We start from the raw sequence: 23,334 nt of genomic DNA on the forward strand, positions 1-23,334 counted from the left end.
TGGGGAAAACCTGCTTCTAAGACTTTGTGGCTGAAAATGTAGTCTGCAGAGCTGTGCTATCGGTACCAGCTGGGAGCTGTTCAGAAATGCAGAATCCCAGGCTCCCCCCACCCAAGACCTGCTGAGTCAGAATCTGCATTTCAACAACATCCGCATATGATCCGTGGACACCTTTGAGTTGAGAGGTGCCACTGTTAACTATCCTGTAATTGGCTGGTTTCTGGAAAGGTAAGTAGCCGTTTTGGCCATGTGTTTCCCCTGATATGCATGAAGAGAAAGCAAAAGACTGAAATACTATTGGTTGGTCTTGCACACACTTAGACACAAACCAGGACCCGCAGTAACGACTGGGATTTGTATCAATAAAATCAGCTGCGGTATATAAACAAAGTACCATTTTTAGACATTTCAATAAGCTTGCCTCTTCAAGTTGATCTTCAAGTTGATCTCTGAGTTTTAGGATTCAAGCTTCATGTTAATTCCTCCTACATCATTCACCCTCTTTAATTAATTTAGCTCCCAACAAGGAGTTGCTGAGATTCCTCCATCTAAGTACGTGCCCTCTGTTTCTCATAGGAAAGCCCATTTCATCAGTTTCCAGTAGTAAAGAGAAGGACGGGGACCACCTTACCGATTTCTCTGCCATTAGCCGCTTGACTCTGGCTTTCAGCTTCTCCTCTTGCTGTAGCCTTTCCTCGGTCAGCTTCTCCTTCTCTGCCAGATACTGCTCAGTTTCCCGAGAACTGTTGATCTTCATCTGAAATGAGGGGAAGGGGAACTGCAGCTGATGGGGGACAGGACTAACGCAGGAGTCATTTCCACTACCTTTGGGGGCGGGACAAAGGTTCACGAAACTTTCTTCAAAACACAGAAAAACGATGCTTAGCATAGTAACTAATAGCTAAGTAGTAGAGCATCGTGGTTAAGAGCTCAGACTCTAGATCTAGATAGAATCTCAGCTCTAGTTCTTTCTAGACACTTCTTGGTATAGAAAATAAGCGGGTGAACTAAGGCAGGCCTCTTCCTCCTCATTCATCCCTGCCGGCCACTTGGGTGTGGGATTCCGTGGAGAGCACAGGCCCGTGAAGGGGCTCTGCAGCACGCCTACCTGACCTACTGCCCTTTTCAAATTGGCTTTAATGAGGTTTGCTCTGTTCCTCATTTCTTGCAGTTGAAGCAATTTCCTTCTGGAATCCTCCCGAAGCTTCTCTTCAACCTGAAAGGATGATGAAACCGAGGGCTTGCTGCTAATGTGATCATCATGCCCTCTGGGGAAACTCTTCTTGGGGGGTGCTATTGGCAGTGGGGGAGTCCCTGAGGGGTAGTGACAGCTGCAGACCAGCAGCCGGGGTCACAGGCATGCACAGGGTGGAGGCAAACTCACAGGGAGTTGCCCCCTACGGGAAAGGGATGAGCTCTGCACCCGGGGCTCAACTATGTTCTACCGCACACTCCCATCCCAGCTCCGTCCCTAACAAGCCGTACGACACTCGGAAAGTTATTTCACTGCTCCGTGACTCAGTGCCCTCATCTGTCAAATGGGGATGATGATACTAGTATCACTGCATAGAGTTATTGTGGGGATTCAATAGGGCTTAAGGGCTCTGTGAGTGTGTTAAGTACTGTTGTAACCTATGAAAGGTGGACGGGAATGTCCACCGTACAGTCTCGTTCTAATAACTCGTGATGGGTACTTGGAAATAGTATGATTGGGTTTATTATCATAACTGTTTGTCATTACCACTTTGAGCACACTCACTGGTGGTATCCTCTATGGAGGCTTGCTAAAGCAATGTCTATTAAGAATTGCAGCCTGCAAACGAAGGCATTTAAAGTGGAGAAGCTTGCCTACTTTTCCCCCCTTGCTTGGGTAACAGTCAACGCACGGTAGGCTTGGGAGTGCTTCACGCTACCCTTGGCTGGCCAGTGTAGGCCTCGCAGCTGCTCAATTCTTGGATGCACCTGCTGAGCCCTGGGCCCTGGCACTAACAGGAAATGAGGCAAACTCTCGTAAATAAATGGAAAGTTTTTGTGCTGAAACAAATTCACAGGCTGTTTTTTTAGGGATCTGAAGAGGGGGATCACAGGGATCTAATAAAAGACCCAGAAAAGCCCTTAAGAGCTTTCTTCTGAGTAGTGTGGTCCAGTGGAAGAGCGTCTACCCAGCTCCGTTACCTTGGAAAAGTCATCTAAGCTCTCTGGGCCTTAGTTTTCTCCCAGGTCTAAACATGCTCGGACTTCTATGTCAGCAGCCTTTTTCATGTGCTGCAAAAGCCAAGTCCAGCCTTGGACTCTGCCCCTGTCTGTGTTCTGCATGAACAGCCCCCGTTCCCAGCCCCAAGCCTCAGAGTCACCTTCAGCGGCCGCCCTGCTCCCTCTCTCACACTCGGTCGTCTCACGCCTGTCCTCCAGTCCCTCTCACATGCAAGCTGGACTGTGACAACTGGCCTCCTTGCCTCAAGTTTAGTTTCTTCCAGTGCAATCTTAACGGTACTGTGAGAGTTACCCAGCTGTAAGGCAACTCTGTCCAACAGAACTTTCTGCAATGGTACAGGTACTCTGAGCAAGGCTGTGTTGTCTAATACGGCAGCCACCAGCCACATCTGGGGATCAAGCACTCGAAATGGGGCTGGTGTGACGGAGGAACTGAATAAATAATTTTATTTAATTTTCATTAATTTCAGTGTAAAGAGTAGCATGTGGCTGTTTGCTACGCCAGGGTAACTGAAGTCAGACGAACCTGGAGTCAGACAAAACCGACTGTGCCATTGGGCTAGTTACTTTACTAGTAACTAGTAGCCTTGACTTTCTCATCTGTAAAATGGAGAGGATGATTTCTAGATCACAGTGCTGTTGTGAAGATGAAGAGATGAAATGTTCAAGGGAACACCTAGTAAGTGAGAAATTGTAACTATCATTGTCACCCTGATTACTGTCCACGAATGTCATTGCATCAGTCACTTGTTCAGAAGCCATAGTAGCTCCCCACTGCCTGTGTGGTACAGAGCCCAAGCTCCTGAACTAAGTCAAAACACCAAGCCAGGGATTCAAGAAGCAGCTACGAACTCTGAATGAGGTAAATAAAACTGAATCCACACCTAGATAAACCATAATAAAACTGCTGGAAATCAAGGGAAAAGACAATCTTAAAAGCAACCGGAGAAAAAGATAGATTATGCAAAGGTACAACAGTTAGGCTTACAGATGACTTCTAAATAGAAATAATAGGAGCCACAAGACAATAGTGACATATCTAATGTGCTGAAAGAAAAGAATTGCCATTGTAGAATTCAATACGCAGTCAAATGTGTTTTAAGAGTGAAGGTTAAATATACATCTCCAGGCAGACACACAGGCACATGTGAGAATTTGTCATCAGCAGAGCCACAATGAGGGAAAACATTAAAGGGTATTCTTCAGACACAAGAAAAATGAACCCAGGTGGGTGATCAGAGATGCAGAAAAGACAAGCAACAGTAAGGGTAATGTGTGGATATGATACTGACTATAGAAAAACACTAATAATGTCTTGTGGGGTTTTAAGTATGAAGAGGAGTTTAGAAAATGACAGCAATGGCTTATAAATCTGGAGGGGGTAAGTGAAGTTAAGGTGTTTGAAACTCATTGCACTGTCAAGGAGAAGGGCATAATTATCAACTACTATTGCCTCTTGGTAAGTTAAGAATGCAGGGCTTCCCTGGTGGCGCAGTGGTTGAGAGTCCACCTGCCGATGCAGGGGACATGGGTTCGTGTTCCGGTCCGGGAGGATCCCACATTCCGCGGAGCAGCTTGGCCCGTGAGCCATGGCCGCTGAGCCTGTGCGTCCGGAGCCTGTGCTCCACAACAGGAAAGGCCACAACAGTGAGAGGCCCGCGTACCGCAAAAAAAAAAAAAAAAAAAAAGAATGCATATTGTAGTCTTCAGGATGACTACAAAGAGAATAGTAGAAGAGTGAAAAACTTAATTAATGTGTGATTTTGGTGAATCAAGGATGAATGCTATTGTCTTACTATTACTAAAAGAATAGTAAAAAAGTGAAATATTTCCAAGCTAATAGAGGGGGAAAGTGGAATAAGAGAAAACCATCCACTCAGAAGGAGGCAAGAAAGGAGAGAAAGGAACATAACACAGATGGTACAACTGGTATTGAGCAAGAAGGTAGATTTAAACCCCAGTACATGAGTAATTACATAATATAAATGGACTAAAAGTCAAAGATTGTCAAACTGGATTTTGTAAAAATGATACGCTATTTAATGGCATATGTCTAAACCTTAAGACAAAAATTGACAGAGAACATATGAAAAAGATATGGTATGAAAACTCTAACCAACAGAAAGCCAGTGATGAAGCTAAATGACAAAGGAGACGTGAAGGGAGAAACACTACTAGAGATGAAAAGGGACATTTCATGATGATCTAAAGTTTTGCTCTACAGGAAGTATTAGGATTCTAAATTCATATGCACCTAGTAACACAGCCTCAAAATATATAAAGCAAAAATCGTTCATATTAAAAGAAGAAACACACAAATGACAAACATGTTGAGATTTTTAAAAACATTCTCAATGATGGAACAAAAAGACAAAAAAAAATCAATATGAGAATTTAAGTTGGAACAACATCATTGGCAAACTTGATTTAATGGATCAATTCTTTCTTAGATAATTTCACGATTAAGATCTGAAGGCAGTCTAGGGTAGTGGTTACACACAGGAGCTTTGGAGTCAGGCAGACCTGGATTCAAGTTCTGCCACAACTACTTTATGCAAGTGAACTTGGATAACTTCCTTCACCTCTGTGAGCCTCAGTTTTCCCAACTGTAAAGTGGGGTGAATACCAGTATAGACCGCATGGGGTCATTGTGAGGATGAACAGAGATGATGCAGGTGGAGTGCTTGCCCCAGAGTGGTTTCCAGGCCGACCTGTCCCTGCCATACCTTGCTGTTTTCCTGCAGCGTCATGGAGATCAGGCTCTGCTCAGTACTGCTCCTTTTCAGCTCCACCCTGAGTTTCCTCATTTCTTTTTCCATGTCATGGATTTGCTGAAAGAGTTCCAACAACAGGGAAGTCAACTTCACAACGCATTTCATCCGGTTCATTAAGGCAGAAACCTAGTCTGGGATTCGCTTCATTCCTTCCCTTGGGGGACAATTCCACATCTTTGAGGCAAAGTAGACTTTCTTTCAGCGGATGCAATGAAAGGGCTGGGTGAGGGAAAACTTGAGTTTCTTTTGAAGATCAGCATGGATCCTGGATTAAACAGTACAAGATACCTATCTACTCATTAGAGTCTCTTTCCTTGGGGCACATTTTTGAGTTCAATCTAAATAAGGGCTGTTTGGAAGACACAATGGGCACAGTTTGGAAGCAAAGAACAATGACATTTTTCTTTTTTCTCATTTGAGGCAGAGAAGTGTGCTCCTGACAGAAAGAAGAACACACGTCTCCTGCCCCCGTCCCAGGCACCGTCCTTCCCAACGGATGGAAAACGTATGCCTGGTGATGTGCACGAGGGTTCGGGCCAATACAGGGGGTGAACATTTACATTTAGTGGTCATCTTTTCATTTTATAAATTTTTATGTTCACCTTCCATACAAGGTCAGTGATACATTTGCTTTTTATTTTGTTTTTATGAATTGTTGTAAAATTGAATGTATTTAAGCAAAAATACTTCAAGAAGAGTTGTGTTAATAACAGTGCTCAGGGCTGTGATAAAACTTGTGACAGTGGATCATGAAAGTCTGGGCATCACAAATCCAGGGGTAGGGACCACGGTGAATTTCTAGCAGCATATGGTGGCCACCTCCCATCCCTGTCCCCAGGGGAAACCTGATGAGGGGCCTTGAGCCAACTGCCCAGAAAATCTGGGGAGAGTGTGTTTTCCATGGTCTTTTCACCCATCTCTTTGAGGCCAGCAAATCAAAGAATTAGGAGACTACATTAACAGACAAACACCCAGAAAGCCCCAGAGCTTGTGCTAGCTAATGGGCCAAGGAACCCCTCCAAAACCCTCAAGGCCACAATCTAGGCTTTCAGTGGACACCTATGGGTCAGGAGGTTCAACGCACGGTTTTGCAGAGTTTTAACTCTTTCTCTTGGGCTTCCCACTTCTCCTTCTGGGCATCTTCCTTCTGTAACTCTTCTTTCAGCACTGAGCACTGTGGAGAAAAAGGACAAGGCCACGGGGGCTTGGCTGGGGGTCCCAAGTACCTGTGTTCACGCCCAGGTGTGTTTCCTGCTGTATAACCCAATCACACCTCTGAATTCTGAGAGGCGAGACCATTTGTGTGATGGGAGCACGGGATCCTGCAGTCATTCCCAGTTCACCCCTCTCATGAGTTCTGAGGAATAGAGCGTCTAAATTCCTCTTCAAGAGCCAGCAAACTTCACTTCAGGGGAAATTCAGCTTTGTAGAGTCTGGGTACTTAGGGTGCAGGAATTGGGATGTTTTCACGCTGTGACCGGTGAGGGTGCAGGGGGCCGAGCCAGAGAGCTGGGGTCCATCTTAGGGCTTTTGTGCAGGTTGAGTCTCAAAGACACAACTGCCCCGACTGGTGTGGAGGGGTAAACGGAGCTGTCTTGCCCGAGGGTGGCTTGGCAACAGGCATTAAGTGCATAAGGATGGATGTGCCTTCTTCTGACCCAGCAATTCCCACTTTAGGAATGTACCTTAAGGACAATGACTGGAGAAATAAGTAAATCTGTAGTTTCAAGGATGCTCTTCACAGAATTGTCAGTAACCGTGGAATAAAAAAAAAAATGAGGAAACATCCCAAGTGTTGTTTAGAACAGCAGACCACTTTATAACACTGGGTACATCCAGGAGAAAGTATGTAGCATTTAAGACGAATGGTAAGAGCATTGATTTATTAGCACGGGAAAATAGTAAGTATTTAAAAATTTTAAAAAGGTGCATAGAATAAATTCACTATAAAATGATTGATTGATTGATTTCTAGGCAATATATAGAAATAAGACTGGAAGAACATACATGAAAATATTAACACTGATTTCTCAAGGTAGCATTTCCTCTCCTCTCTTTTTATTTTTTCTTCTCAATGTCATCTACTTATTTTTCTAAAATTAACACACATGATGTAGGTCATTTAAAAAAAGGCATCTCAAATGTTCACAAGAGCAGTACCCTTGGTGGTGACGAGCCCTTCTGCTGTTGGCCAGCACAGTCTAGAGGAGAAGGGACCTCATTCCGAGGTCAACAAGGAAGGGGAAACGGGGACATAAATCATCCAAATGCACTTCAGGAGGTAGAAGAGCCAAGCAGTTGCTGTCTTTGCAGATTCCTTCTACTTAGCACCACCTCTGCATCCCCTTCCCGTCCCCAACACACACACACACACACACACACACACACACACACACACACCACATTAAACAGCTATAGCACATGCCTGGGAAGACACTCTGCTTGGGAGAAACGAATGCAGAGGGCTTGGCCAGGCAGCCGACCCAGGGCAGAGGCAGAAGAGCACAACTAAAACCAGCCTCCCACTTCTCAGAAAACGATTTTGTCATCCCCATTTCACAGATGGGGAAATGGAGGCCAAATAATTTACAATGAAAGAAAGCTCTGGGATTGGACCCTGGTCTGTCTGATCCCAAAGCTCGTGCAGTGCCTTTCACCAGCTCCAAACTGGGTATGGTACTATGTACTAGGTATTACTTATTTTGCCTTTTCCTTGGAACCTCAAGATCTGTTCTCACCCCACCCCCATGCAGACCTAGCTATCAGGTAGCCTCTGGGAATCTCTGAGTTGCCACCTGAGATGAAAGCTTCGAGGTTTTACCTTGACTCACAGAAACAGGCACATCATGCAAATACTGAGAAATCTTATCCTCTAGAGTCAGGATTCTAAAGTTAGCATTGAAGGCAAGATTTGCAAATAGTCAGTTACATGGAAAAAGCTCTTTGCTTGACTACCACGTTCATCTTCCATAGAGACATTCTACACACTAAAGTCCAAGGAAGAAATGAGAGTCTGCGTGTTTGCATCTGGATCTTCAGACATTCTGCTTTGAAGACAATTATGAGAACCAGTGGTGCTGGGACCATGATGCAGCCGTTTGGTCATCCTTGGTCACAGAGAGATCGTATTCTGTTTAATGTTAAACTTTGTACTGGCAGTATATGCTCATAGGTGGGTTTGTTGCTGGGATTAAACAAACTCATTTATAATAGGGGTTAGAAAATGTTTGCTGGATTTGAAAATATATTATGCTTATTCTGAGCCACATACATGCTGTCCTTTGAAAGGCTTCAGAGAAGTTGGCCACCTGCCCAGCAGCTACCCTCCCTGTGTCCTTGGGCACTGGCCTCATCTCACCACCGTGTGTCATGTGACTCCACTGTGTCTGCTTTTCGCAGCTACAATTTGCTGATGACCCGACACTCACTCTGGAGCTGAGGGCTTCGAGCTGGTGATCCTTTTCTTTGTTTTCACTTTTCAGTTGATTCACCTCCTGTTGTAGTTGTTGAACTTGACCATCCTTTACTAACACGTCTCTTTGCAAAGATGACACCATCTCTGTAAAAGAACCAAACCAAACCAAAACAAAAGACTCATGGAGGTCAAAGAGGCAGGAAGGATTATTGGCAACACCGTGGCTGTCAGCCAATGTTTGGAAAAGACCTTCCAAGTCCTGGCCACCAACGCTGCCTGCCTACAATTGGGGAGGCTTTTTCCAAGGGTCCCAGAGAAGGAATGGGAATGAGAGCGAAGTCCACGGAACAGGGTTTGAGGCTTCAGTGAGAATGAGGGGCAGTCAGCACCAGCGAGAGGAGAAGCCTTTGGGGGCCCCTTGTGGGCACAGGCCAGGCAAAGCTGGGAGGAGAGGCCACACCATGGGCCTGGGGAACAAAGGCCCAGCACAGGGAAGGTCCAGGAATTCTTCTCCAAAGGCCAGGAGATGGGCGTGTGCCAGAGGGCACTGCTGGACACTATTGATGGGGTGGTTGGTTTCACAGTCCTCTGAGTTTGGACCCCTCTCTACCACTTATTAGCTTGGTGGTCTTGGACAAGTTATTTCACCTCCCACTGTCTGTCCCACACAGTGTTATTGTAAGGGTCAAATGATGCGGTATGTCCCAAGAACTCAAAGTGGCTAAATTATGTTTGTTACAGGGCGCCTATTATTTTTCTTGGCAGCCAGGTTCCAAAATGGCCCTAATGATCCCTACCACCTAGAATTCATGCCCTGTGTAGCCCCTCCCACCCTGAATAGGGCTGCCATGGGTAACCAATATGATACTGTGGAAATGACGGACTGTTTCCTCCCAGGCTGTGTCATAAAAGACACTGTGGGCTCCTCTTTGCTCTCTCTCGAATCACTCACTCCAGGGGAATCCAACTGCTGTGTCGTGAGGACACTCAAGCAGCCCTAGAGAGAAGCATGTGTGCTGAGGGACTAAGGCCTCCAGCCAATAGTCACATGAGCAGCCATTCGGAAGGGGGATCCTCCGGCTCCCCCCGAGGCTTTAGATGACATAACTGATGCCCCAGCCGACATCTTGACTGCAACTCGTGAGAACTAAGTCACCCCCCGCTCAAATTCCTGAACTACAGATACTGGGTGAGATCATAAATATTGGTTGGGGTTTTATCCATTACATTTTGGGGTAACTTGTTATGCAGCAATAGATAACTACTCCATTAGTGTAGTATCATTTTTTTAACATCTTTATTGGAGTATAATTGCTTTACAATGGTGTGTTAGTTTCTGCTTTATAACCAAGTGCATCAGTTATGCATATACATATCTCCCCATATCTCTTCCCTCTTGCATTGTAGTATCATTTTGAATAAAAGTGGGAAGAAGGGTGCATAAATGCAGTGGTATTGGGTTATCTCCTACGGTTCTTTTCTTGAAAGAACATCAGGCCCAGTTTTAGTGGTAGGTATCAATCAAGAATGTCTATGAAATAAAGCACAAAATGCTCCAGAATTTCAGTTCAAAAATGAGCTTTGCCTCCAGGACACAGTTCAGTTACTTGGAAATCCCTCTGGGGCTTGCCACACTTTGAGTGGGTCCAGCCCATCTCAAGCGTTATCCCAACCCAGGTCTGTCCGACTCCCTGATCGGAGAAGGTGGGATCTGAGACAGGCTTGATGCTTGGATGAGGTTTCACTGGCTGACATATGGGAGGAAGGTGAGGACCAGCGAGTTCATCCTTCCATTCCTGGTGCCCAGAACAGCACCTAGCCTGGGGGAGGTGCTCAGAAAATATCTGAGGACATCCCAAGTGAGGGAGGAGCATAAGTAGAGACCTGGGGGCAGCAGGGGGTGGGTGTGGGTGTGATTAAGTTGCAGAGTGAGGCAGAAGAAAAGCACAGATTCATACAGAGATGGGGATTCACGTGCGACTCAATGCTATGCCTGGCTTCTACAGCTGTGGGCATGTTTCCTGTTACGCGCCGGCTGCTTTCAGAGTGATGTGCCCCTCCGAGGCTCACTGCCTCCTCCCTGTCACCTGCTTCTCTCCCTCCCCTCGTATGTGAGCGGTCCCATCCTCTTCAGGTCTCTAGACATGTCAGTTTCTGCTTAAAAACCTCCACTGGATTCCCAACACCCTTGCAATAAAAACCCAGACCCCCGAACCTGCCCAGCCCCACAATCCCCTGTTCACTCCACGCAGACTCGCTTGCCCTTGGATTGTCCTTGCCCACCTGAAACAGGTCCTCTCTAAAAGAAGGACATAGCCGTGGAGGATACAACATAAACTGGTTAGAATCGGCTAGGTCCAAGGGGGCGTAAGATTTGACTTCCTGGGGAACTGGAGCCTCATTACAGGCTTATTGTAATACATTAGCAAAATGACACATGCACCAGCACCAGGACTGTTCCGAGGCTGACCATAAAGGTCAAAAAGTGGGTGGTGGGGCTTCCCTGGTGGCGCGGTGGTTGAGAGTCCGCCTGCCGATGCAGGGGACACGGGTTCGTGCCCCGGTCCGGGAAGATCCCACATGCCACGGAGCAGCTGGGCCCGTGAGCCATGGCCGCTGAGCCTGCGCGTCCAGAGCCTGTGCTCCGTAACGGGAGAGGCCACAACAGCGAGAGACCCGCGTACAGAAAAAAAAAAAAAAATGTGGGTGTTGGCCCAATTCCTGGAAATCCCTGCCCCTTCCCCAAAATATTAGAGTTGTCCCAATCCTCCCACTCATTAGCCTATAAAATTACCCAGCCCATAAAAACTAACCGCCCCATATTTGGGGGTCTCTAGCCTTCTGAGATGGCCCACACTCTGTCTGTGGAGTGTGTTTCTCTCTAAAGAAATCCACTTCTTACTTTGTCTCTCACTGGATTCTTTCTGCGATGAGACATAAAGAACCTGAGCTTTATTAAGTCCCGAGGCCAAATGAGTGATCTCGATTAAAAGATAGTGGGTTCTGACTGGGTTTGAGTCCCAGCCCACGGGTTCAAGTCCCACCTGAGTTCCATGGTTGCACACCCACTAAGCTGGTCCCCCTTGGCCTCCTCCCTTGAAGCGCTGGCCACCGCGACACACAATTTATTTTCTCCACAGCACCACTGCTCTCTGAAGTGGGCTTGTTTATTCATCCGTTTACTTTTATTGTCTGTCACCCCCTCCCAAATCTGTGAGTACAGGAATCTGACTGTCTTGCTTGGCTCTCCCTCCCCGGAGCCTGGAACGGGGCCTGACACCTAGTAGAAGCTCAAGAAATATGTGGAAGCAATGAAGGAATCCAGGGAATCAAAGCTCAGCCACAGCTGTGCGTTGGCTGCCCCTCTCCCAACCCAAGCCCTTTATCAGGGAACCACCTCTGATCAAATTAGAAAATGGTTTCCCTTAGGCCCAAGTGCACTCGGCTGAAATGGGTGAGACCATGGGTGCCTTAAAGGAGTGACCCCATTTTGTCCACGCTCTAGTTTGCACTCAGGCTGCTTTGTGGAACCAACCACCCAAGCCACAAGGCGACCTGTGTTCTCCCTGGTGGGGCCAGTGCTCAGGAGACCTTGTAGCCAAGAGATACCATTCTCTCAAATATTTACCAGGCCCTGCCCTCGGAACTGGGTGGCAAGAAACCTCCACTGAGGGAGAACTCTAATGCACCGACACGGGTGATCCCTGAGGCTGCACCCAGGTCACGGGCACAGGTGTGCTGGTTGACTGGTGATGTCTGCGGGGGGAGCACAGAAGCTCTGGGGCCTGAATGCAGAAGCGCCTCACCTGACATGATGGCGGCCTCCCTCCTTAAGTTCTCGGCCTCGTGCTTCAGGGAGGTGATTTCTAATTTTCTCTCAGACAGGGTCTGGCACAGCACCTGGTTGTAGCCTTGCTGTAGGGCACTGATCTGTGGAAGGAGGCAACACACAGTCAGAGGGGGCCAGCCAGGCCTGCAGGACACGCCGGTACTTCTCCAACGTTGGGCAAAGAGTCGGGTTGATCTTGGATCGGGGTGTTGGGGAAACCAAGGTTTTCAGTTGTCACTAGTGGAAGGGGCAGGAGGGGCCTGTTCCTTCAGTGACCACCATGTCATCGGTCCTCGAGACACGGACCTTATCTTTGTGGCCACCCAGGGGCTCCGGTGCTGCTGTCTTCCTATGACCTGTGGGTTTTCAGCCATAAATACACCAGCTGTTGGTTCCAGATCATCCAGCACTGACTGGATGCACAGCCAAGTTCAAGAGCCGGGAGCAGGTTATGAAATGAATTCCCTCTAATGAGAATAGAGGGTAGTTTACACCTCACAGAACACTCCAGAGTTTACAAAGCCCGTTCACACATGCTACACTGATACTCGTCACAGCGTTGCTGAAGCCTGACGTTCCCATTAATGTGCCCATTTTGCAAGGGAGCCAGGTTGAGACTCAGAGAGGTTAGGCCCCCTGCTTGGGATCACGCGGCTGGTCAGACGTGGAGTCTGATTCAAACCCAGTCTTTAGTTGCCTGGTTCCTCCTTCCCAGGTGGCTCTAGGAATGAGCGTGAGAAGTTGGAGGCTGTAAGGCATGGCATGGACTTGGGAGCCGGACTGTAGCCTTCAAGTCCTGTCTCTGCCAGTTAACGGGCTTTGTGAACACAAGGAGGACACCATATTCTGTTTCCTTTTGTTCAGTCTGTACGCAGGGTGATGGTAGTCCCAACCTGATAGGATTGTTAGAAGTATTTTAGTAAGTTAGCATGTGTACAAGTGATCAGATCATGCCTGGCACACGGCACAGGGGGATGAGCTGTGATGGTCCTCTCCTCTGACTACCCACGCGGTGTTTTTTTTCTTTTGTTTTGGGTTTATTTTGGGTTTTTTTCAGTACGCAGGCCTCTCACTGTTGTGGCCTCTCCCATTGCGGAGCACAGGCTCTGGTCGCGCAGGCTCAGCAGCCATGGCTCACGGGCAGAGCCGCTCCGCGGCATGTGGGATCTTCCCGGACCGGGGCACGAACCCGTGTCCCCTGCATCGGCAGGTGGACTCTCAACCACTGCGCCACCAGGGAAGCCCTCACAGGGTGTTTTAGCTTCAGCTTCCCTCGTCCGTCTCTGGGGAAGGTAGTTGGTAATCTTTATGTGTGCATTTGTAAGCCTTGCCAGGCTCACTTAAACGCCAGTGTGGTTGTTATTAAGCGCAAATACAGGGGCGTCCCTGGTGACGCAGTGGGTGAGAGTCCGCCTGCCGATGCAGGGGACGCGGGTTCGTGCCCCGTTCCGGGAAGATCCAACATGCCGCGGTGCGGCTGGGTCTGTGGGCCGTGGCCGCCGAGCCTGCGCGTCCGGAGCCTGTGCTCCGCAATGGGAGAGGCCACAACAGTGAGAGGCATGTGTACCACAAAAAAAAAAAAAAAAAACAGGAAATACAGGAATCGTGGGTGGGAGCACCACAGGCCGGCTCTATCTATGGCTGCTGTGAGCACCCTCTAAGTCCATGGCTCTGAGCCCCCTCAAGGGCGGTCTCCCCTCCAGGGGTCTAGGTCTACACGTGGGGTGCGGAAGGCTCTCCATCAAATGCAACGTTGGTAAGGGCCCGAAAGTAGCTGCCAGGCCTCGGCCTCCACAGAGCAGGTACCTGAGAGGTTGGGAAAGAGAGCTGGGCTGGGAACACCCTCCCTCTCGGTTTGATGTGGCCAGACTGCTTGTTCTGAGTGGCCCGGACTTCCCCACCTCAAGGTGCACTGTGGGCCTTTGCCCTGTGATTTTTCAGATGTCAGGCCTCAGTACTCCACAGGGACACGTTTATTGGGGCATAAATGCCACGCAATCCGTAGACAGGACAAGAACTACCTTGTTGTTTTGTTTTGTTTTGTTTTGTTTTTTGCTGTACGCGGGCTTCTCACTGTTGTGGCCTCTCCCGTTGCGGAGCACAGGCTCCGGACGTGCAGGCTCAGTGGTCATGGCCCACGGGCCCAGCCGCTCCGCAGCATGTGGGATCTTCCCGGACCGGGGCACGAACCTGCGTCCCCTGCATCGGCAGGCGGACTGTGAACCACTGCACCACCAGGGAAGCCCCACTAGCTTGTTTTGATAGATCAAAACGGAAGTGACAAGGAGAAGGATGTAATTTCTTTTCTTTTTTTAAAAATAAATTTTATTTATTTATTTATTTATTTTTGGCTGCGTTGGGTCTTTGTTGCGGTGCATAGGCTTATTGCAGCGCCTTCTCTTGTTGCAGAGCATGGGCTCTAGGCGCACGGGCTTCAGTAGTTGTGGCACGAGGGCTCAGTAGTTGTGGCACACGGGCTTAGATGTTCCACGGCATGTGGGATCTTCCTGGACCAGGGCTCGGGCCCGTGTCCCCTGCACTGGCAGGTGGATTCCTAACCACTGTGCCACCAGGGAAGTCCTGGGTGCAATTTCTTTGTTTTCCTAAGGTAAGTTTGCCAGATTTAGGGGAGGAAAAAAGGATGTTCACTTAAAATAGGATTTCAGATAATGAATAATATTTCAGTGCAAATGTGTCCCATGCAATATTTGGGACACACACTAAAACGAAATTCTAAAATTCAAATTTAACTGGGTGTCCTTACTTTATCTGGCAACCCCACCCTAAGAGAGTTCCTAAACTTCAGTCATTCATATACCACTTTCACCATTTTTCCCATGTCTCTTGGCTAGCCCCACTATAATTTCTTAGCATTTTTCGTAGAAGCAGCTCCCTTTTTAAACTTAAAAACGTGCATTAAATTAAAAATAACTGTTATAAGAGTAAATAGAGACTCAGTGTCTTAAATAAAAATAATCCCTCCAAAAGAAGAAATACAGGAATTTCCCTGTTTACCATCAGACCAGGTTGCAGGCATCACACTAAAGGGAAAAAAAAAAAAAAAAAAAAAAGATTGGGGGGAGGTGGTGGGCATGCCCAGGTAATGGAGTTCGGGCGTGCTGATATGGCCACCAGATGGCGGTCACAGCCTTTGGTCTTGGTTTGTGTCCTTGGAAATCTTGTCATTATTACTCTGGTAGAGTTAACAGATACGTCAAGGTCTCACAAGTTTTCTGACTCGTTTCATGCACCAACATGGTTCAGAGTCTATGACATTTGGGGCAGTTACACTTATCTTTTCCCTGGGGCACCTGAGACATTATTGGGGGGGGTCTATGCTAGAAGTTGCGGGGACACAGGCCACTCTGACCCCCACTCTCCCCAAGGCTATACTTTTGCATGTTTGTGCTTTGGAAACTTTGAGTGAAACAATTCTTTCACATCTTACTTTTCTCTGTTGGGGGGAACTACAACTTTTCCATAAAAGGTCCTTGGAACACTGAAAGTGTTTGTAAGCTCTTCTCAGCTTAATGCTTTTATTTGCATGATACCAGAGATAGAACACACAGAGACAAACTTCCAGAATGGAAAACATATGTTCCTCTCTAAGACTCCAGTGGTTTTGACAGATTGAAAATATTTCAATCTGAGTGTCAGAGTTTTAGGATTTCGGATTGCTGGAAAACTCCAAAGAGTCTTCAAACCTCTTTGATACTTTTACTATCAAAATAAATATCCATATTGTTTGTAATGGCATAAATTCCAAGATGTTTAATGTCTGTTAAGCTGTGTAATAAAATGGGCACTGAATCATAAGAAAGTTAAGAGTGCTAGGAGGAGTGATTGTTTCAGGATGATAATTTGGCTTCTAATTAGCACAGGCATATAAGAGCACATGGAGGTAAGAATTTTCTAGTGATACTGTAGCAGATCGAAGATCTCTGAGAGCAAATCATTATGCACACACCTTCGGGGACCAGGGAAAACACATAAAGTAATCAGAACCATAAATCAACCTGCCATGTGGCTTATACTTCTGGTGGAATGCTCTGCAGGCAGTAGAATAGTTAAGAAACTAAAATGTCAGTGGATGAAACTCGATTTGAGTTCAAACGAATCGAGCCTCTGGTTCATATATGCCTTGCTATAAAATATTCTTCTTCAGTTATAAGTGAAGCTCCAGTGGTAGGGGAGGCAAGAGCATGATGCATCAGTGTAATTATTTCTAGATAATTTCTTTGTAAAAAAACATTTTTTCCCCCAGATATCGGCAGCCACTTTAAATAAAACTCAAATTGGGACCAGCTGATATTCAAAGATATGTGGAAATTATATAATATTCTATGTCAAATATATTTCAATTATTTAAAAAAAGGTATGTGGGGAATTGTCTGGCAGTCCAGTGGTTAGGACTCTGTGCTTCCACTGCTGGAGGCCTGGGTTTGATCTCTGGTCAGGGAACTAAGATCCTGCAAGCCGCGTGGTATGGCCAAAAATAAAAAAGGTATGTGGGAATAATTCAGCCTCATCCATGTACCTGAAAAAGACATGTCATTTTCTCAGGAAAGCTCTGAAATGGGAGAATAACTGAAAGGAATATTTCAGCAAAATTGGGTTCAGTTCAAGAAAAAGATGCTCATTAATGTGTCAGCTACATGTCAAGGTAGCTGTTTGCACTAATAATTCCTACAGGACCTGTTACTTTCCTTGTTTTTTCAAAACCAGGTTTGAAGGAGAGTCATTAGTTCCTTTAAATATTAGAGCATGTATTTGTTGACTTGTTTATTCTGTCTCCCTCACTAGAGCATAACAGGGGGAAGGATCATGTCTGTCTTGTTCTCTGCTGAATTCTCAGAGCCTGGAAGAGGGCATGGCACGGGATAGGCCCCCCAAAATATTTCTTTGGATTAATGGACGGATGGATGGATGGATGAATAAAGAACAAACAAACAGACACGGTCCTAACAGAGTTCTAGAAGGTTACTGGGCCCAACCTTTGCCTTCATGGAGCTTACAGTTTCCTGCTAGAATCTCCTAGGTTCACCATACACAATCTGTGTCCTTTCTAGAGCACCATTTCTAGGATTGAAACTGTGTACCTAGAATCGGTTACAGAGGGAAAGACAGTAAACAGAGAACAAGAGAACAAAGGCCCCCAAGCATTGACTACGGTTTTTTTTTTCCTCTCTCCTTTTTTAAAATGTTTATTTATTTATTTATATTTTTCTTATTAGTCACCCATTTTATACACATCAGTGTATACATGTAAATCCCAATCTCTCAATTCATCATACCACCACCCCCACCCCCTGCCACTTTCCCCCCTTGGTGTCCATACGTTTGTTCTCTACATGTGTGTCTCAATTTCTGCTCTGCAAATTGGTTCATCTTTACCATTTTTCTAGGTTCCACACATATGCGTTAATATACGATATTTGTTCTTCTCTTTCTGACTTACTTCACTCTGTATGGCAGTCTCTAGATGCATCCACGTCTCTACAAATGACCCAATTTTGTTCCTTTTTATGGCTGAGTAATATTCCATTGTATATATGTACCACTTCCTCTTTAACCATTCGTCCGTCGATGGGCATTTAGGTTGCTTCCATGATCTGGCTATTGTAAATAGTACTGCAATGAACATTGGGGTGCATGTGGCTTTTTGAATTATGGTTTTCTCCGGGTATATGCCCAGTTGTGGGATTGCTGGGTCCTATGGTAATTCTATTTTTAGTTTTTTAAGGAACCTCCATACTGTTCTCCATAGTGGCTGTATCAATTTACATTCCCACCAACAGTGCAAGAGGGTCCCCTTTTCTCCACACCTTCTCCAGCATTTGTTGTTTGTAGATTTTCTGATGATGCCCATTCTAACTGGTGTGAGCTGATACCTCATTGCAGTTTTGATTTGCATTTCTCTAATAATTAATGATGTTGAGCAGCTTTTCATGTGCTTCTTGGCCAGCGGTATATCTTCTTTGGAGAAACGTCTATTTAGGTATTCTGCACATTTTTGGATTGGGTTGTTTGTTTTTTTAATATTGAGCTGCATGAGCTCTTTATATATTTTGGATATTAATCATTTGTCAGTTGCTTCCTTTGCAAATATTTTCCCCCAGTCTGAGGGTTGTCTCTTCATCCTGTTTATGGTTTCCTTTGCTGTGCAAAAGCTTTGAAGTTTCATTAGGTCCCATTTGTTTATTTTTGTATTTATTTCCATTACTCTAGGAAGTGGATCAAAAAATATCTTGCTGTGATTTATGTCAAAGAGTGTTCTTCCTATGTTTTCCTCTAAGAATTTTAGAGTGTCTGGTCTTACATTTAGGTCTCTAATCCGTTTTGAGTTTATTTTTGTGTATGGCGTTAGGGAGTGTTCTAATTTCATTCTTTTACATGTAGCTGTCCAGTTTTCCCATCACCACTTATTGAAGAGACTCTCTTTTCTCCACTGTATATCCTTGACTCCTTTGTCATAGATTAGTTGACCATAGGTGTGTGGGTTTATCTCTGGGCTTTCTATTCTGTTCCATTGACCTATATTTCTGTTTTTGTGCCAGTACCATATTGTCTTGATTACTGTGGCTTTGTAGTATAGGCTGAAGTTAGGGAGTCTGATTCCTCCAGCTCCGTTTTTTTCCCTCAAGACTGCTTTGGCTATTCGGGGTCTTTTGTGTCTCCACACAAATTTTAAGCTTTTTTGTTCTAGTTCTCTAAAAAATGCCATTGGTAATTTGATAGGGATTGCATTGAATCTGTAGATTGCTTTGGGTAGTAGAGTCATTTTCACAATATTGATGCTTCCAATCCAAGAACATGGTATATCTCTCCATCTGTTGCTATCATCTTTAATTGCTTTCATCAGTGTCTTACAGTTTTCTGCATACAGGTCTTTGTCTCCCTAGGTAGGTTTATTCCTAGGTATTGTATTTTTTGGTTGCAGTGGTACATGAGAGTGTTTCCTTAATTTCTCTTTCAGATTTTTCATCATTAGTGTATAGGAATGCAAGAGATTTCTGTGCATTCATTTTGTGTCCTGCAACTTTACCAAGTTCATTGATTAGCTCTTGTAGATTTCTGGTGGCATCTTTAGGATTCTCTCTGTAGAGTATCCTGTCATCTGCAAACAGTGACAGTTTTACTTCTTCTTTTTCAATTTGGATTCCTTTTATTGCTTTTTCTTCACTGATTGCTGTGGCTAGGACTTCCAAAACTATGTTGAAGAATAGTAGTGAGAGTGGACATCCTTGTCTTGTTCCTGATCTTAGAGGAAATGTTTTCAGTTTTTCACCATTGAGAATGATGTTTGCTGTGGCTTTGTCATATATGGCCTTTACTATGGTGAAGTAGGTTCCCTCTATGCCCACTTTCTGGAGAGTTTTTATCATAAATCAGAGTTGAATTTTGTCAAAAGCTTTTTCTGCATCCATTGAGATGATCATATGGTTTTTCTTTTTCAATTTTTTAATATGGTGTATCACATTGATTGATTTGCATATATTGAAGAATCGTTGCCTCTTTGGGATAAATCCCACTTGATCATGGTGTATGATCCTTTTAATGTGTTGTTGGATTCTGTTTGCTAGTATTTTGTTGAGGATTTTTGCATCTATATTCATCAGTGATATTGGTCTGTAATTTTCTGTTTTTGTAGTATCTTTGTCTGGTTTTGGTATCAGGGTGATGGTGGCCTCAGAGAATGAGTTTGGGAGTGTTCCTTCCTCTGCAATTTTTTGGAAGAGTTTGAGAAAGATGGGTGTTAGCTCGTCTCTAAATGTTTGATAGCATTCACCTGTGAAGCCTTCTGGTCCTGGACTTCTGTTTGTTGGAAGATTTTTAATCACAGTTTCAATTTCATTACTTGTGATTGGTCTGTTCATATTTTCTATTTCTTCCTGGTTCAGACTTGAAAGGTTATAACTTTCTAAGAATTTGTTCATGTCTTCCAGGTTGTCCATTTTATTGGCATAGAGTTGCTTGTAGTTGTCTCTTAGGATGCTTTGTATTTCTGCGGTGTCTGTTGTAACTTCTTTTTCCTTTCTAATTTTATTGATTTGAGTCCTCTCCCTCGTTTTGTTGATGAGTCTGGATAATGGTTTATCAATTTTGTTTAACTTCTCAAAGAACCAGCTTTTAGTTTTATTGATCTTTGCTATTGTTTTCTTTGTTTCTATTTCATTTATTTCTGCTCTGATCTTTATGATTTCTTTCCTTCTGTTAACTTTGGGTTTTGTTTGTTCTTCTTTCTCTAGTTCCTTTAGGTGTAACGTTAGATTGTTTATTTAAGATTTTTCTTGTTTCTTGAGGTAGGCTTGTATAGCTATGAACTTCCCTCTTAGAACTATGGGATGCTTTTGTTGCATCCCATAGGTTTTGGATCATCGTGTTTTCATTGTCATTTGTCTCAAGGTATTTTTTGATTTCCTCTTTGATTTCTTCAGTGATCTCTTGGTTATTTAGTAACATACTGTTTAGCCTCTATGTGTTTCTGTTTTTTACAGGTTTTCCCCTGTAATTCATTTCTAATCTCATAGCGTTGTGGTCAGAAAAGATGCTTGATATGATTTTAATTTTCTTAAATTTCCTGAGGCTTGATTTGTGACCCAAGACGTGATCTATCCTGGAAAATGTTCCGTGCGCACTTGAGAAGAAAGTGTAATCTGCTGTTTTAGGATGGAATGTCCTACAAATATTAATTAAATCTATCTGGTCTATTGTGTCATTTAAAGCTTGTGTTTCCTTATTAATTTTCTCTTTGGATGATCTGTCCATTGGTGTAAGTGAGGTGTTCAAGTCCCCCACTATTATTGTGTTACTGTTGATTTCCTCTTTTAGAGCTGTTAGTGATTGCCTTTTGTATTGAGGTGTTCCTATGTTGGGTGCATATATATTTATAATTGTTATATCTTCCTCTTGGATTGATCCCTTGATCATTACGTAGTGTCCTTCCTTGTCTCTTGTAACATTCTTTATTTTAAAGTGTATTTTACCTGATATGAGTATTGCTACTCCAGCTTTCCTTTGATTTCCATTTGCATGGAATATCTTTTTCCATCCCCTCACTTTCAGTCTGTATGTGTCCCTAGGTCTGAAGTGGGTCGCCTGGAGACAGCATATAGATGGGTCTTGTTTTTGTATCCTTTCAGCAACCCTGTGTCTTTTGGTTGGAGCATTTGATCCATTCACGTTTACGGTAATTATCGATATGTGTGTTTCTATGACCATTTTCTTAATTGTTTTGGGTTTGTTTTTGTAGGTCCTTTTCTTCTCTTGTGTTTCCCACTTAGAGAAGTTCCTTTAACATTTGTTGTAGAGCTGGTTTGGTGGTGCTCAATTCTCTTAGCTTTTGCTTGTCTGTCAAGCTTTTGATTTCTCCATCGAATCTCAATGAGATCCTTGCTGGGTAGAGTAATCTTGGTTGTAGGTTCTTCCCTTTCATCACTTTAAGTATATCATGCCACTCCCTTCTGGCTTGTAGAGTTTCTGCTGAGAAATCAGCTGTTAACCTTCTGGGAGTTCCCTTGTATGTTATTTGTCATTTTTCCCTTGCTGCTGTCAATAATTTTTCTTTAATTTTTGCCAAGTTGATTACTATGTGTCTCGGTGTGTTTCTCCTTGGGTTTCTCCTGTATGGGACTCTCTCTGCTTCCTGGACTTGGGTGGCTATTTCCTTTCCAATGTTAGGGAAGTTTTTGACTATAATCTCTTCAATATCTTCTCGGGTCCTTTCTCTCTCTCTTCTCCTTCTGGGACCCGTATAATGTGAACGTTGTTGTGTTTAATGTTGTCCCAGAGGTCTCTTAAGCTGTCTTCATTTCTTTTCATTCTTTTTTCTTTATTCTGTTCCGCAGCAGTGAATTCCACCATTCTGTCTTCCAGGTCACTTATCCGTTCTTTTGCCTCAGTTATTCTATTGATTCCTTCTAGTGTGTTTATTTTTTCAGTTATTGTATTCTTCATCTCTATTTGTTTGTTCTTGAATTCTTCTGGATCTTTGTTAAACATTTCTTGCATCTTCTCGATCTTTGCCTCCATTCTTTTTCTGAGGTCCAGAATCATCTTCACTATCATTATTCTGAATTCTTTTTCTGGAAGGTTGCCTATCTCCATTTCATTTAGTTGTTTTCTGGGGTTTTACCTTGTTCCTTCATCTGTTACATAGCCCTCTGCCTTTTCATCTTTTCTGTCTTTCTGTGAATATTGTTTTTGTTTCACAAGCTGCAGGATTGTAGTTCTTCTTGTTGCTGCTGTCTGCCCTCTGGTGGATGAGGCTATCTAAGAGGCTTGTGGAAGTTTCCTGATAGGAGGGACTGGTGGTGGGTAGAGCTGGCTGTGGCATTGGTAGGCAGAGCTCAGTAAAACTTTAATCTGCTTGTCTGCTGATGGGTGGGTCTGGGTTCCCTCCCTGTTAGTTGTTTGGCCTGAAGTGACCCAACACTGGAGCCTACCCAGGCTCTTTGGTGGAGCTAATGGCAGACTCTGGGAGGGCTCATGCCAAGGAATACTTCCCAGAACTTCTGCTGCCAGTGCCCTTGTCCCTTGGTGAGCCACAGCTGTCCCCTGCCTCTGCAGGACACCCACCAACACTAGCAGGTAGATCTGGTTCAGTCTCCTAGGGGGGTCACTGCTCCTTCCCCTGGGTCCCAATGCACACACTACTTTGTGTGTGCCCTCCAAGAGTGGAATCGCTCTTTCCCCCAGTCCTGCCAAAGTCCTGCAATCAAATCCCACTAGCCTTCAAAGTCTGAGTCTCTAGGAATTCCTCCTCCCATTGCTGGACCCCCAGGTTGGGAAGCCCGACGTGGGGCTCAGAACCTTCACTCCAGTGGGTGGACTTCTGTGGTATAAGTGTTCTCCAGTTTGTGAGTCACCCACCCAGCAGTGATGGGACTTGATTTCATTGGGATTGCGCCCCTCCTACTGTCTCATTGCGCCTTCTCCTTTGTCTTTGCATGTGGGGTATCTTTTTTGGTGAGTTCCAGTGTCTTCCTGTCGAAGATTGTTCAGCAGTTAGTTGTGATTCCAGTGTTCTCGAAAGAGGGAGTGAGAGCATGTCCTTCTACTCCGCCATGTTGAACCAAATCTGACTACGGTTTTAAGCAGAA

General features: G+C 44.9%; 1 protein-coding gene and 1 pseudogene across 2 annotated transcripts in view; both read right to left on the reverse strand.

Moving 5' to 3' along the window:
- The window catches only part of LOC308611089 (centrosomal protein of 78 kDa-like), a 727,725-nt pseudogene that overhangs the window by 232,729 nt on the left and 471,662 nt on the right, over positions 1 to 23,334 (reverse strand). The window lies entirely within an intron of this gene.
- Positions 1 to 23,334, reverse strand: part of LOC308611081 (forkhead-associated domain-containing protein 1-like) — a gene marked incomplete at its 3' end in the record, with an annotated part of 87,922 nt that overhangs the window by 14,266 nt on the left and 50,322 nt on the right. Inside the window, exons 6-11 of the mRNA XM_081260010.1 lie at positions 12,210 to 12,333; positions 8,417 to 8,547; positions 6,073 to 6,162; positions 4,941 to 5,045; positions 1,115 to 1,216; positions 632 to 757 (exon numbers count right to left, since the gene is read on the reverse strand). Of these exons, the coding sequence (XP_081116136.1) occupies positions 632 to 757; positions 1,115 to 1,216; positions 4,941 to 5,045; positions 6,073 to 6,162; positions 8,417 to 8,547; positions 12,210 to 12,333 (678 nt within the window). The remainder of the gene's footprint in view (positions 1 to 631; positions 758 to 1,114; positions 1,217 to 4,940; positions 5,046 to 6,072; positions 6,163 to 8,416; positions 8,548 to 12,209; positions 12,334 to 23,334) is intronic.

Source organism: Mesoplodon bidens (genome assembly GCF_964165515.1).
Source record: "Mesoplodon bidens genome assembly, contig: HAP1_SCAFFOLD_157, whole genome shotgun sequence".
NCBI classification, from domain to species: Eukaryota; Metazoa; Chordata; class Mammalia; order Artiodactyla; family Ziphiidae; genus Mesoplodon; species Mesoplodon bidens.